We start from the raw sequence: 16897 nt of genomic DNA, 5'->3' as shown, positions 1-16897 counted from the left end.
TAGGTTTTTGTATTAGGTAATTAAACATATCTATAATATATAAACCTATGCTGAGAATCAGCATTGAATGTAACTTTCGTCATTTAATAAATAGGAAAATAATAATAATAATAAATGGAAATGAGTAAAACAAATGTAAATTAATTTTTGCATAATAAAAAAATAGAAATTTCGTATTCGGGTATTTATAAGTGAAATGTAAAAAGGAAATGGTTTTGATAAAAATTTGTCAATAAAAATAATAGAACCATTTATAAAAGTTCAACATGGCTGACAATTGACCTTATAAAAACTGAAATGGCAGACTCACCTACTACTTATTAATCCAGGCATGTTTTCACAATTACTTTCTTCAAATATATCGGATATATCTAATGCCAATGCGGCACTAATACTCATAATTCTTTAATACAAAGAACTGTGGCACCCAATAATTTACTACACAACTCATGCAGACGGTCTTTTATTCCTGTTGCGTAAACACAGGTATTTAACAGCAGAGTAATATGATTGCACTGGTGACTGACGAAAAATTTATGTATCACGTGATTAAAAAACGTCATCATTTTTTGAACAGTCGCCATGAGTTCAGCCATTTCGTAACGCGTAATACACGTAAAAATGGCTGTTGATGAAAAGTGGTATTTTACAAAAGAACAACTTTTACAATCTCCTAGCAGAAAATCTGGATACGATGTCGATAAAGAATTATCATGTAGGCAACAAGCTGCAAATTTTATTCAAGATATGGGTCAAAGACTGCAAGTGTATCCTTTTGTTCTTTTTGTGTAAAAAGTGATAGAATTGCATCAACACTACATCGCATTTACAGAAATGACACTCGTTCGTTGTACATAGTATTTACGCTTAAATTTTTTTCATTCACATCATTTGTAAATTAAAATTTGTTATAATTAATTAATAATATCATAATAAACACCTTAAAATTTGATCATTATTCATTAGCCCGTAATGTAGGCGCCATATTGTTTTCACTTGATGTCGCTTAAACCTAAATATTTGTTCTTTTCACTATTAAACTCCTTAATAACTTAAAATATTGCATGAGTATTTGAAATTAAATACACGGTATATTCTTCAAATCGAATTATTATCATCATTTAAAGTCATTTTTAAGTTTAATTTATTGTTTTCGATCGAAGCACGTAAATACTGCTTGCCTAAAAAAAACATGTTTTTAAGGTCTTAAACTGTAAAGTGTAATTAGGACTTGAAATTTTAATTTATTAAATTTCATTTTGATTTATATTACAAATATAGGACATTCTTTTCGTTATTCGTTACCTAGTTTTATGTGAATTTTTCAAATCAGGTTCATGTGAGTCATATGAAACTGTGTCAATATTAAAAAGGTTGAATGTTTTATTTATAGATCCTGAAAACTATTGTTTAATGAAATGTGGATGTGTTGATTTACCAAAATAGCAATATTTTTTCTTTTCTTTATTACATATAACTTTTTCATCAAGATTTATATCTCTCTTGTTATTGTAACCTTTACAGTCGAATAATTGTAATTTACCAATTTAGTTTTCTATACCTACAATTTCTAAACATGTTTTTATCTATATATAAAAAGTGTATTTGAATTTTCCTTATAAATTATTATCAGATCACAATTGTGTATTAACACAGCAATAGTTTATATGCATAGGTTTTATGTTTTTCATTCCCTAGCTGCATTTCATCGAAATGCAATTGCAGCTGCTGCTCTTTTTCTAGCTGCAAAAGTAGAAGAGCAGCCTAGGAAATTAGAACATGTAATTAAAGTAGCTCATTTATGTTTACATAGGGATAATCCCTCTTTAGATACTAAATCTGAGGTATGTATTAACTATAAAAATAAATTTATTATTTTTTCTCATTCATTTTACTTATTCGAGAAATTCACAATAGAGAAACTAGAAAAAGAATTTTTTTTTTTATTAATTTCAGTCATACCTAGAACAAGCCCAAGATCTTGTATTTAATGAAAATGTTTTGTTACAAACCTTGGGTTTCGATGTTGCTATTGATCATCCACACACTCATGTAGTGAGATGTTGCCATCTTGTTAGAGGTCAGTATCTTGAAAATTCTTTTTTCTTTTTTTATTATATATTGAAATGTATGACTACTTTATATTTTAATCCATATTTACTAAAAAAAAAAAAAAAAGAAAAAAAAAAAAAGGTTTAACTTAAATGTTTCACTTTCATTCTTTAAAAATTAGTTTTATAATTTATGTTGTTGGGCTTATAGCAAGCAAAGACTTAGCACAAACTTCATATTTTATGGCTTCAAATAGTCTTCATTTAACTACAATGTGCCTCCAATATAAGCCTACAGTTGTGGCTTGCTTTTGCATCCACCTGGCTTGCAAGTGGTCTAATTGGGAGGTAAGTTATATATGTCGATAACAATAAAAATTTTTTTGTTCGAGTTTTCCGATTGTGTCGAATAAACTTTAAACAATTTTTAGCAATTCTGAAAGTTTTGTTTTAATTTTTTTTTTTTTTTTTTTGTAGATTCCTAGGTCTAATGAAGGAAAAGACTGGTTTTGGTATATCGATAAAACAGTTACTATAGATTTATTAGAACAACTTACTGCTGAATTTTTAGCAATTTTAGACAAATGTCCCACAAAATTAAAAAGAAAAATGATGTCTATGAATCAAAACAATACGCCTGGGTTCAACACTCAACAATCTGTGCCTCGGGATCGATTACAATTTGTGAGTAAAGAAAAAAAAAAAAAACAACGTTTTTTTTTTTCGGGGGTGGAAATTTCGTTCGTGAACGTGTTGGTAATTTAAAACACGATTTTAAAGGATGAACCTAGGAAATTAACTGGTGCTGAAGGAATTAAACCCCCAGAAGGATTATTTGCCGTTCAAAAATCTAGTTCTCAGTCTTCGAGTGACAAACCTAGTACGTCAGCACCGTCTGCTCCTCCGGCTCATGCACACCATCAAAAAATTGACTACAGAGAATATAGAGAAAAGAAAGAGCGTGAGAGAATGGAGCGAGAAAAACAACAACAACAGCATCAAAGGTGAGTTTTGAATCGATAGTCTGTTATTAAACAAGAGTCTCAAAGAGTGAGTACGGCGCGGTATGAAATTTTTCCTTCTTTAAAAATTACAAATGAAAAAAAAATTATTTTAAAGGGATGGACATAGCACATCTAATAATCATCATCATCATCATAGTAAAGCGAATATTATGCCAAATAAATCTCACGGAAATGTGCAATCGAGAACTTCAAGTGGGAGTGCGCCAACACATAAAAGTTACCAACAACCAGCATCTCATGGAATGCAACAGAATATTCATTTTCAGGGTTTAAAGGAAAATCGTGACTCGAATCCTCAGGGTTTTCCTTCGACGGGTGCAAAGGATAGCAATTATTTAAAACAGCACCCACCTCATACGGATCGGGAAGGAAGTAGTAAAGACAATGTTTCTTTTCACGGACAGTATTCACAAAGTTCAAATATACAAAATCAGGGTTATGCTCACAAGACGGAATCCAATTATTCTGGAAATTACCTTCACCGCGAGGGAAGTCGAGGAAGTCACGGCGTTCAGGGAAGCAGTAGTTCAAACATACCTCAACCTCATCACAATCAAAATCAAATGATTGGAAACAGTGGTGTGAACATTTCTAGTAATCAAAAAGATTATTTAATTAGTAATCAGAGAGACGTAATCAATAGTAAAGATATTGAATCCCAATTGCTTACGAAAGATTCGACATCTTCGAGTATACGAGATATAATTAGTCAGTCTGTTTCACAAAAGGATTCACATTCCATGACAAACGATAGGAAAGAACACATGCGAGAGAAATCGCGAATGAACTACGTTCACGGCGGGTCATCGACCTCCAATTACAGACCGGAAAGCATCAAGTCCGGACGGGAACAAACAATGTTGAATTTCCACGAGTCTGGTGAGAAAAAAATGGACGATTTTGCGTCAAAGATAAAAGATAAACCAATTAAAAAAGAAGATGAATCTGTGATAGATACCATAAATAATAAAATGGAACCTATCCATGTAAAAACGGAAAAATTTGACGAGACTGACGTAGGAGATGATGGTTCTTGGAGTTTATCAAATGTTAAAAGTGAAAAAATAAATGTGCCTGTTAATGTAAAAACTGAATTAAATTTAGGTAAAAATGAATTAAGTGTCGATATAAACAAAACGGAATCCCTGAATACGATGAACGCTGAAGTAAATAAGTCGCAATCTATGCATCCCGGTAAAATATACGATTCTAAATATAAAACTCATCATTATCATTCGAATAGTAAAAATAGTGATATTCCTCAAATGAAAGGGGAAAAACCGAGTGCCCAAAGTTCTAGTGATATACACAAAAAATTTAGTGATAGGAGTCATGAAAAGCATAGAAAAGTTCAGGAACTCGAACGAATGCCTTATGCTCATGACGGAAGCGGAAACTCGAACGAAGTTTCAAAATTTCACAAAATGACTAAAGAAATAAACGACAAGAGTAAAATTCTACTACCGAATCATCAGCACGGAGATCAAAGATTCCAGAAAATGAAATCGTCGACGACTCGGCCGCCTAATTTAAATTTCGTAAAAACGGAATCCGGACATTTTAGTTTAGACGGAAATTCAAATGCCGTAGTTAACCCCAATGAAAGAAACGAAGGTTCGAACTTGAAATCGCTCAAACCCATCATCGGAACGGATGAAACAACAAACAAAAACGCTGGTGGGGTTTTCTCCAAGTCAAAAAGTCACGACTACGGGACTGCTTCCGGTTTACCCAATTTACAAGACACGAGTCAAAGTAAAAGTAACAAGACGTCCAGTATATTCAGCCCCGACAGTAAAATACCTCCTCATAATATTTTAAGTAGCCTTGAAAAAGATACGAAGAAAAATAGTTCTTCTTCGACTCATCGTAGTCACTCTTTGAATAAATCTCCCTCGAATTCATCTCTTTCGAAAAAAAACGTGCCTACAACAATTATAGGAACGGCCACTGCCTCTTCATCGACAACATCATTATCATCATCATCATCATCATCATCATCGACCACAGGTTCATTGTTTAGTCCTCCTCTTCCGAAAAACGTTCCGTCCATTCCGCCCAGACACCGTACTCCAAGCAGTGGATCCGAACCGGAACTGATTCCCGTTTTGAATAAAATAGAAGAAACTCCCGGATATGAGAATATAATTCGGGAGAGAAAAGTCGCGTTGACTCCAACTAACGAAATTTTGCATGGTGCAGAAAAAGAAAAAAAATTGACAGTTTTAAATGATAAGAATGATAATGGTAATACGAATACATTTATGTACAGTTCCGACCACAAATCAAATAGTAAAGATAGTAAATTAATAAACGACAGTAAAACGAATTCAGTGAAAAGTGAAGCAATTGTGCAACCCATTGTGACTAAATCAGGGGTTAACGTTAAATATTCAAACGAAATACGAAGTGATTTAGGTGCGGTTATTTATCCTACCAATCCAAAATCTCTTCCCACGTCTAAATCGTCGCAAGGATTTCCCCTCACCGAAACGAAACACTCTTTGTCCGAATCAGTTTCGACCGTCAATTTGCTCGGTATTGAAAAAATGGTGGACACGAGTATTTCTCCCGCCAAGCAAACGAATCAGTTTTTACCGGGTCCGCCCAAATCCAATGGCGGACATTTAAACGTCGTCGGAAATTCTTCCGGAAGCAGCATGTTCGGATCGTCGTCTACGTCATCTCTCGTAGATCAATCCGATAAATCAGTGGACCAAAATTCTTCCAAATCGAATAATTCGATTACGAATCAAGAAACGATAGAAGTGGACGTTCTCAAGTACTCGGATAATAAAAAGCGAGCGGAGAAAAAGAAGAAAAAAGAAAAGCACAAGCACAAGGAAAAAGACAAGGACAAATCGGAAAAGAAAAAAGAAAAGAAAAAGCACAAGGTGAAAGATAGGGAAAAATCAAAGGAAAGGGAGAAATACAGAGAAAAAGAAAAGTATAAGGATAAGGAAAAGCACAAGGAAAAGGAAATCGATGTCGTGAGTTCGGAGATTCCTATTAAAATAACGATACCCAAAGATAAAATATCTGGTAGTTTAAAATTTAAAATATCTAAAGATTGTCTTCAAAAAAAAGATGAAACTGATTCTCTCAAATCGAACAGTAGTGGTGAACTTAAAATAAAAATAAGCAAAGATGTTATTAGCAGTATAGGTGGTTATAAGGAAGAGTCGATAACAAAGAGTGATACGAAAAAGAGAGACAGGAGTCCAAAATCTACGAGCGATCTCCTCCCGCATTCAAAGCTAATGAAAATAACAACCGACAAGAAATCTTCATCATCGAGTTCGTCGAGTTCTTTGAAATCCAACGGGACAGAAGGACCGTCCAGAAATTCAAGTTCGCACAGATTTTCGGTAAGTGAAAATGGCTCTTGTTTTGATATTTCCAGCCTTTATGATTTACCTTTTGACTTTGAAGAAAACGGCCAGGGTATTATAAAAACTCCGGATTATGATTTCGAAGCATTAAATGCTTCGGAATTCGAACAAGATTTTAATACCTCGCCGACGACGACGACGACGACGGTTAAAGAAACCGAAGAGTGTGATAAGAACAGCCAGAATGAGTTTAAAAAAAAAAATAACGAAAGCGAACGTGTCGCCATAAGCGAACTCGTGGGAAATTCGAAAAAAAAAAAAAAAAAAAAAAACTCGTCGGAACTCCGCGAGAGTTGCGATGTCGATGATGTCGATGACGTTTCTTGTGGCGACATTGCCAATGACATTATTTTAAAACCTGTTTCACCCCTTAACGAAATTCATTCTCCCAAAGCACGGTCGCATTCAAAAACGGACTTATCCAATTTCAGTGACCTAATCAATAGAAATCCTAGTCCGATGTCGAAAAGTCATTCTTCTCTTTGTGTAAAGGACGACAAATTATCGGAAGCGAAATGTGATGAACGCGCCAACAAAACAGATCAAGTCATTTCTTTGGAAAATTGTGATGTACTTAAAAATTATAAAATAATACTCGATAATCATTCGAAGCGATGCGAAACGGAAGAAGTTTCTCCGGTGAGTCCCGAAGAAGAAGAAAACGTTATTATTACCCGTGAAACCCGTGAATGCAGCAATGACGATAACAATAATAAAAACGCCGCGTACACGTCCTCCTCTCACAACGTAACCCCCCCTCCTCCACCGTCGAGCAAACAAGTAGAAAAAACATTGACGAAATCGAACAAAATATCTTCGGACACTTTGGAAAATCCAAATTATTACAATAAGTACTTTAAAAAAGACGGGGGGTCTAGAATACGCGGAAAAGACGATAAGAGAACAGTAAAGGGACGAGTAGATGATAAGGCTAGGTTTGATGAAAGGCAAAGGTTTTACGAGAGTACGAGAAGGTACAACAGTAGAGCGGATTTTAACGAGGGTGGTAGAGAACGAAGAGACGACCGAAGGTTTTTCAAAGAATATCGGGATTACCAAAACAAAGACTCGTCGCAGTACTATTTCGAAAGGAAAGATGAAAGGAGGTACGATTCGTATTCCGGATATTCGTCGAATCAATACTTTACGAATCCGAAACAGCAACCGGAAACGAACATGAGCAAAATGAACTACAATGACGTGAATGCAAACGGCAGCGGCGGCGGCAGCGTCGGCGCTTCGACGGTGTTTCAAACTTGCTCACAAACGAAACCGACTCCTCCGCAATTCTCATCGCAAATATGCGATCCTTCTTCCGTGACCGGAAATCCCGATTTAAACGGGATTCAATACCAATACGGTTACTACAATAATTACGTGTATCCCAACAGCGGATATAGATTCTACGGAAACGTGCCTTTCATTAACATGTCGCTCATACAGCAACAGCCCATGCCACCCGGAACCGGTGATTCGGTTGGAAATTCCGACGCTCCTCCACTACCGCTAGAACCTCCACCCGATTTACCACCTCCGCCGGAAACTCCTCCGCCTCCTCCCAAATAGTTTAAATTTTTTAGTGTAGTTTAAGTTTAAAAAAAATTTAAGGGTATAAAAAAATATAATATAGCCAAGGACTTTTTTTTTTTTTTTTTTTTTTTTTTGTTAAATATTTTCTAAACAGCCGTTTCCTCTTAGCTTCGTAGTAAAGATCTCGCATTCAATCACACTTTAAATTATTATCCTGTTCGAATCCTTGGGGTTAACAACTACTTTTTATATCCGTTTCGAGCCGATGCATTTCCGGCTTTTCGATTTCTTTCCACGTATCGAATAAATCGATGAATCGTTTGTGCCGCCGTTCGAAACGTATACATCGTACACAGACTCATACATTCGTTATTTTTCTTTTTTTCTCACACCCCTTCTTTCACATGCAACTCTTCCGATCCGAAAAAGTTCGTATCGCGACCGAACCAACCCTTCAGAGAAAACACAAAAAAACCCCCCCAAACGTCTCAAAAGGTTATATATGTCATGGCATTTAATTAAATGTTTTACATAGAACACATTTATATGCTTACGGAGCATACAAATACACACACACGTGTCGAAGAGATAGTGTATGTGTGTGTGTGTAAACGAAAGTCTGAAGTATAGTTAATTTAATTTTTTTTTTTTTTTTTTTTTTTTTACGATCATAATAATAATAATAATAATAATAATTTTTAAAATTTGAAAAGAAGAAGAAAAAGAAAAAACTTACGTGCTTTTATGAATACGAGTTTATGACTTACTTTTAAAGTATGCATACGCTTACGAACGCGCACGTGCTCGCACAATTATTATTATTATTGTTATTATTTAAACACCCCCTGCCCCTCTCACGCGTTTAAAATTATTATTTGTATTTAACGAAAAGAAAAGAAAAAAAAAATAATAATAATAATAAATTTATTTGCTCATTTTGGCTGTTTCATTTAGATTTTATTTTATATATATATATATATATATATAAATGGTGACACAAAACAACGAGTGGAGAGGGAGGGGAAGGGGAAAACTGACGTGAACGCATTAAACGAGCGTATGTACTCGCACGTGTGATTTCTCCCTCCCTCCCCCCTTCCAAAAAAAGTTAGCTTTAGTATTGAATTTATATATATATATATATATATATATATATTGTTATGATCCCGTATTCAATATTCACATTTTCAAATTTTTATAAACAAAAGACTGGCGACGAACTCGAATTGTTCTTCTTTAGAAGCGAAGCTTCTAAAGACTCCTTCTTTTATTTTATTTGCAAGTGTTTGCTAGTTCCCATTGTTGCTCGTTCGAAACAGTTGACTGACGAAAGACCAAAGTAATATAGGCAAGCTACACCGCTTGGCGTGGGTTCATTTGATTTTTAGTCTAGCTGTAATAAGTTCTTGTTTATTAATATTAGTTTTGTTAGTGATAGTTTTAAGTGCTTGTTCATTACTTACAAAAATAAAGAACGAACCGAATATAACATATTAAAATTTTGGCGCAGTCGGTAGGATCATTCTGAACGACAAGAAACCGGAGAATTCTTAAGTAATTCGTTTCATGTTGGTGGGTTTTAACTCTTTATCAGAATTTCTTTATACTGTAAGTAGTAGTTAATAGGTAACTCATTTAGTGAACAATGCCTAAACTTGATCAACCTGTTTTCAACCCATCCCAAATACCCCTTGATTTCTTGTGTAGTCTAGTTCCTAATTTCTTTTCCGGAGAAAGGAACCAACTTAACGCATTTATTGAAGATTGTGATAATGCTATCGAATTGTCCTCTGAAGAGAATAAGTATCCACTCTTCAGATTCATCTACTCCAGAATCACTGGTAATGCCAAGAATCGAATTTCTTTGTACGATTTGGATAATTGGGATGATGTAAAAAAAAAACTAATAGAATTATATCAAGACAAGAAACCCCATAGTCAACTGATAAAAGAATTGATTAATCGCAGACAAAAATCAACATGTATCCACTGTGAAGATAACACAAAAATTATGGAAGGCGTCTATTTGTCACGTGCCATCGTTAAAGTAAACAATAACAACGAGGCTTACGCCACCATTTTGAATACAAGAACGACTGATGAAACAATTGAACCAATCACAGTTCGCCTTGAGAAAGCTTCAAAACAGCGTTTCCAAATAAAAAGTCTAGAACCACGACATAAAAGGAAATCAATAATAAGTAACCATTTGAGGTTAGAGCATCTTAATGAAGAAGAAAAAAACATCAACAGTTAAAATTTGTGAATCTTATTCCGATATTTTCCACTTACCCGGAGATTATTTAAGTTCGACAGAGGCAATTGAGCATAAAATCAATACTATTAATGAAAATCCTATTTATACTAAAACTTACAGATATCCTGAAATACACAAAAGAGAGGTTAACAAACAGGTGACCGATACGCTGAAACAAAACATTATAAGACCTTCCAATTCTCCTTGGTCGTCTCCATTATGGGTTGTTCCAAAAAAATCTGATGCTTCTGGAGAGAAGAAATGGAGAGTAGTAATTGATTATCGAAAATTGAATGAAGTTAAAGAGAAAACAGATCCTTTACCAGAATCCAAACTTGAAGTCGAAGAGAAAACAGATCCTTTACCAGAATCCAAACTTGAAGTTGAAGAGAAAACAGATTCTTTACCAGGATCAATTCCTGCTCAAGAGGAAAAAGCACCCTCTACAAATTTATCTAAGAGAAAGGCTAAAAAAGCACCCTCTACAAATTTATCTAAGAGAAAGGCTAAAGAAGCACCCTCTACAAATTTATCTAAGAGAAAGGCTAAAGAAGCACCCTCTACAAATTTATCTAAGAGAAAGGCTAAAGAAGCACCCTCTACAAATTTATCTAAGAGAAAGGCTAAAGAAGCACCCTCTACAAATTTATTTAAGAAAAAGGCTAAAGAAGCACCATTACTTCCTAAAAATAAAAATAAGAAAAAAGGTCTAAAAGTAAAAGAAGAAAGATCATCCATACAGAATTCAAAACCTAAAAATCATCCTAAAGCTGAAATTCAAAAGAAAACAAAAATTTCATTTATAACTAAAAATATAGGAGCTACTAAAAAAATTCACAAGCATAATTTTGGGAAGCATACTAAAAAGCGGAAATGGAATTCCAGTACCAAGAAATCTAGGAAGAAAGCATCCATTCTTATGTCAACCGATTTTCACGAAGAGAGTATTCCTGAGGTAAAGCTATTTTTACTAAGTAAAGTTCACCTATCGTCTAATGAAAAAGAGAAGATTCAAACCAGTCAAGAATTAGCAAGAGGAAATCTCAATGAAAAACTTAGTCCTGAATTTAAGGATCCATACGAGGTCAAGAAAAAATCTGGCAAAAATGTTTTATTAAAAATCCGTAACAAGGAAGTTACTTATCGCAAAACCGTGTTCTGAGTAGTTGATCTAAAGAGAGAGAAATCCAAAATAATAATAATTTAATCCTTTAATTTTTCCTCATACTGCTAATCATCATTTATTTTATTATTAATCCATTTATTCTATTTCTAATCATTATTCTATGTTTCCTATATAAAATTCTTGTATTTTTCAGAACTTATGTCAATTTTGTTTCGAATTTCATGTCTCTTGATTTTATTCTTTTATCTTTACTCTTTATGTAACATTGTTCACTAACGAGTATTGCCTAGGAAAGGTTCTACTACTTGCAACTATAAAGCTTAAAATTATGTTCCTGATAAGAAGCCAATGTGAAGAGATACAACAGTCTACCATACAGAAGACATAGCACCTACTACTACTCAAGGAGTCTCAACCTGGACGGAACCATTCAGAACCCGACATAGGAAACTGTCAAATCCGAACAAGAGGAGAAAACAAATTCTTTTTTCAAAATAATTGTTTTCCGTCTTAAGGGGGGAGGTGTTATGATCCCGTACTCAATATTCACATTTTCAAATTTTTATAAACAAAAGACTGGCGACGAACTCGAATTGTTCTTCTTTAGAAGCGAAGCTTCTAAAGACTCCTTCTTTTATTTTATTTGCAAGTGTTTGCTAGTTCCCATTGTTGCTCGTTCGAAACAGTTGACTGACGAAAGACCAAAGTAATATAGGCAAGCTACACCGCTTGGCGTTGGTTCATTTGATTTTTAGTCTAGCTGTAATAAGTTCTTGTCTATTAATATTAGTTTTGTTTGTGATAGTTTTAAGTGCTTGTTCATTACTTACAAAAATAAAGAACGAACCGAATATAACAATATATATATATATATATATATATATGGATAAAAAAAGACAACGAAACTATTATCATTATTATTATTGTTAATATTTTTATTATTATTATTAGAATTTTACTTATTGTTGTAGTTAATGATTGATTGATTGATTGATTGATTGATTGATTGTTGATTTTTTTAAATTTTATATATATATTTTCTTGTTGCCTTTGTTGCATGTGAAGTCGAATTGAATGAAACGATTTTTGCCTAAATTATTATTATTATTATTATTATTATTATTATTCTCATTATTTTACTTTTTTTATATATATATATATTTAGAGTGCATGATGAGATGAGATGATTTTTTTTTTTAAATTCGATTAATATTCTTGCACATTTTTTTTTTTTTATTTAAAAAAAAAAAGCAAAATAAAGTTTTTCTTTTTTTTTTTTTTATTTTTATTTTATTTTTTAAAAGTAAATAATAAGTGCCAAACTCCAAAACGTTCCTTAAATTTTATTAAAAAAAAAAAAAAAAAAATGTCGAATGTTTCATTCACATTCATTCATTCATTCATTCATTCATTGACTGACGCGATCATTCCGAATAATTAGTTTTTGAAAAAATTCGTTTTAGTTTTTTGCTTTTCGTACCGGAAAAACTTGTTACTAGCATTTCTCATTATTATTTCATTAGTATTAGGTCAAAGTTCATTTATTTTCCACTTGTCATTTAATTCTTGTTGTTGTAGAAATTTTAAAAGTCGTTTCTCGTGTGTGTGCGTGCGTGCGTCAAAAGTGCGTAAATTTGGGTTTTTTTTTTTTTTTTGTAAGTCGATAGATTTGATTTCCGGTTTGTTTTTTGTGGGGGGAGGGGTGGTGATGTTGTCGTAGGTTTTTTTCTTAAAATTCTAACTAATAAAAATACATAAGAGAGATTTTACTGTTAAAACGTAAATAAATTTCTACTATTGCACAATTTTTTCTCTCTCTCTCTCTTTTTGGGCAAGTTTACGTGATGAAGAAATTTCTAGAACTTGAATCATTTAAAACCGATTTTAAAGCGGAACAAAATAAAATCAGGATCCTCTTTTTATTTTACCGGATTTTAAATTTTTAGGTATCATTCCAAAAAATTTGAGTTTTGTCCGAAGGGTTTTGTCCAAAATGTTTTTTTTTTTTTTCGTCATAATGTCCAGTGCAAGAATAAAACCTTTTTCATAAAAGTAAACCTTAATTTTGTTCAGATTCATATCAGCATAACTTTCAAGGTTCATAAAATAAAATAAAAAAAAAAAAAAAAAAAAAAAAAAAACGAATCGCTTATTTATTTTATTAATATGTCGAATCCTTGTCAGTGCCTGCCCCCCCCCTCTTATCAATGATAAAGATTAGTTTCGTAAATAAAAATTTTTTTTTTTTTTTATCACGTGGTTTATAATGATAACGAATTTTATAATTAAAACGCCATATCCGGTTTTATCAATTTTTTTAATAAATTTTTCGTTTCATTTAATTGTTTAAAAGAAAAAAAAGGAAAAAAAATCGATTCAATCGATTTTGACTAACATGCAACTTTTAACGAATTTAAAAAAAAAAAAAAAAAAAATTCTTGAATCTCTCTCTCTATCTCTCTCTCTCTCTTTCTCCCCCCTTTTTTTTTAAACGAGTGAGTGAGTGAGTGAATATTTTGCGTGTATTCGTGCACGTACCTGTACGTATGCATTAAAAATTTTTCTTCTTCTTATAAAAACTATCAAAATAATTTACTTACCTGGGATTTTTTCCGTTTTGTCTTTTTCCTCCTGTGTAGTTTTTCTTGATCGAACGCAAAAAAAAAAAAATGGCGAATTGTTCCATTTTTTGTTTGTTTGTTTGTTTGTTTGAAAGTAACTGGAAAAAAAAGAAAACGTAAAATATTAGTATTGTTGTGTCTGTTTGATGAATTTTTGCCATTTTTTAAAATTTAGTCGTTATGATTTAGTAGTAGTAGTAGTAGTAGTAGTAGGAGTAGTTTAGGACATATTGCTCAAATCGTTATTGAAAATTTTTTATCTACGCGAGAGTTTAGGCGAGTTTGAAAATTTAAATATTCGCGGGCTTTTTTTCTTTTGTCAGGGCCTTAGCTAATTCCCGCATTTTCGGGGCCTTTAAATCTTTAAAAAATAAAATTTTTTTTCTTCGATTTATTTATTTGAAACGAATTTTTTAATCGGGAGTAAAATTTTTTTTTTTTTTTTTTTTAATAAATACAAATTATGTAATGTTAAATCTACATATTTTATTATTCGTTTCCGTTTCCGGTGCAAAATTGTATTTGAATAAAATGAAATTTGCCTGTAGAACGAAGGGGGGAAAAAAAAGAAAATTTTTTTTTTATCTCGCAAGATTGCAAAAATATTCGATCGGATGATTATGATGATGAGATGATTATTATTATTATTATTATTATCATCATTATTATTATTATTATCATTATTCATATCATTATCATTATTTAATTAACGGCTCATAAAAGGTTATCTGTTGTAGACATTTGTTGAAGGAAATTATTGTAACTGTTTCACTAAACCAGGCGACAAATTACTGCCATGTTTTTTTTTTTTTTTAATTACTTTTAAATAACTTTATCGATAAACATTGATACCAACCCCCCCAATTTAAAAAAAAAAAAAAAAAAAAATTATTTTTTCAAATCCTTACTTTTTTTTCTTCTGCTTCGAATATAAACCGATTTTAAACTTTTAATAATATATACAATAACGCGATACGCGACGGGAAAAAAAAAATTTTGACTTTTCCGGGAATTTTTTCGGGGTTCGGGAAGGGGAAACGGGTCGGGAATTCAAAAAAAAAAATTCTGGATTGATCTCGATTTAAAATTAAATAAATAAATTAAGAAACGTTTTCCAGTTTGGTTTTTTGTGGTTTTAAATAAAAAAAAAAAAAAAAAATTTTACGATTATTTTCTTGCATGTTTCGCTTATGGCTCATAATTAAATTTTCCAGCAACGTTTATTTAAAGGGGAGAAAAAAAAAGAAAAACTTTTAAAATTTTCCGGTATATGTTTTACACATATATTTTATCATAAACCGGAAATGTGTGTACATTTTTCAGTGCCATTTATTATTATTATTATTATTATTATTATTATTTAAAATTATATCAACTATTAGAATTTTCTTTTTTTTTTCTTTTTTAAATCAAAACGTTGCTGGAAAAGTGTTTGTTTTTCTTTTTTCCTTTACTTAGAAAAATTAACTTAAATTTTTATGTAAGTTATTAACGAAGTCGAAACCTTATTTTTAAATAATAATAATAATAATAATAATAATAATAATATTTTTTCGTTCTCTCGTTAATAACTTACGAATATACACGAGGTGAGTTGTTGTTGTTATTATCATTATTATTATTATTATTATTACTATTATTAATAATTATTCATTTTTTATTTTTTTACACTTTACTTAATTTTTCTCGTTTGTTTATATTATTATTATTATCATAATTATCATTATTATTATTATTATTATTTTAATTACTTATTTATGTAACAAAAAAAAAAATTATTTGAATGTGTTTATTATTATTATTATTACTATTATTTTTTTTTTTTTTGGTGTTTTTGGTTCGGCTTTTTACAGATTTCAGGGGGAGGAGTGAAGAGTGTGGATATTGGGAGGACGGATTTAATCACCAAATTATCACAATCGCAACCAAGCCATCAGAATTGAATTTAGTATCTGCTATATACTATTAATATTATTATTATTATTATTATTATTATTATTACTATTACTACTGTTATTACTGTTATTACTGTTATTATTATTATTATTATCGATCGTATTCGCACGTTGATAATAATAATACGAGTGAGAAAAGCGGTGGGGTGGTAGTAGCAGTAGCAGTAGTAGTATTAGTATTAATAGTAATTATTAAATATTATTATTATTATTATTATTATTATTATTTATTTTTCTGTATATTGATTTCAATAATTGATTTATTGATTTATTGATTAATTAATTTTTTTTTTAAACTTAAAGTCCTCATTAAAAAAAAAAAAATATTTAAATAAGAAAAGGAAAAAAAAGGAAAATAAGAGCAGAAGACATTGTTTTTTTTTTTATTTTGAATCTTTTGTTCGGCCATTTTTTTTTTTTTGTTTATTAGAAACAACAAATTAATTTTCCTTTTTTTTTATTATTATAAACAAATAAATTAAACAAAAAAAAAAAAAAAGAAGGAAAACTTTTCAGGTTTTGATTTGGCTGTGAAATTTTTTTAAAACAAAAAAAAAATTTTCCGAGCTCCATGTTGGCTTTTCAAAAAAAAAAAAAAAAAAAAAATTTATTTCGTTTTGACGTACCTGATTACAAATCAGGATTTATTATTATTATTATTATTATTTCACATTAGTTAAATTTTATTAAACCAAAGAATGATCGGTTGTGGTCAATGAATATTAACCAATCGGATAAAATTCCATAAAAAAAAAAAAACGATTTGCTTTTGTTATTGTTGTTTGTTTATGTTGTCGTTGTCGTCGTTGTCGTCGCTTACGCAAAACCAAAAAAAAAAAATTTTTTTTTTTTATGGTTTAAGTAATATTATTATTATTATTATTATTATTATTAATTTTTTTTTGACGTAGCCAACGAGCTCTGTGTAATTATTTAATTT

The 16897-nt window shown here is 31.3% G+C and overlaps 1 protein-coding gene across 1 annotated transcript; it reads left to right on the top strand.

Annotated features, from left to right (window-relative positions):
* Positions 1-621: 621 nt before the first annotated feature.
* Phum_PHUM065490 (cyclin t, putative) lies at positions 622-8034 on the top strand (the record flags this gene model as incomplete). Its single annotated transcript, XM_002423477.1, has 7 exons — positions 622-767; positions 1634-1844; positions 1957-2080; positions 2263-2399; positions 2529-2735; positions 2832-3055; positions 3183-8034. The coding sequence occupies 7 exons, from the start codon at positions 622-624 to the stop codon at positions 8032-8034; spliced, it is 5901 nt and encodes a 1966-aa protein (XP_002423522.1).
* Positions 8035-16897: the final 8863 nt, after the last annotated feature.

Source organism: Pediculus humanus, genomic scaffold (assembly GCF_000006295.1).
Source record: "Pediculus humanus corporis 1103172107413 genomic scaffold, whole genome shotgun sequence".
Taxonomy (NCBI): domain Eukaryota; kingdom Metazoa; phylum Arthropoda; class Insecta; order Psocodea; family Pediculidae; genus Pediculus; species Pediculus humanus.
The sequence above is the reverse complement of the archived record's forward strand: the minus strand, read 5'-3'. Positions and strand labels throughout refer to the sequence as shown.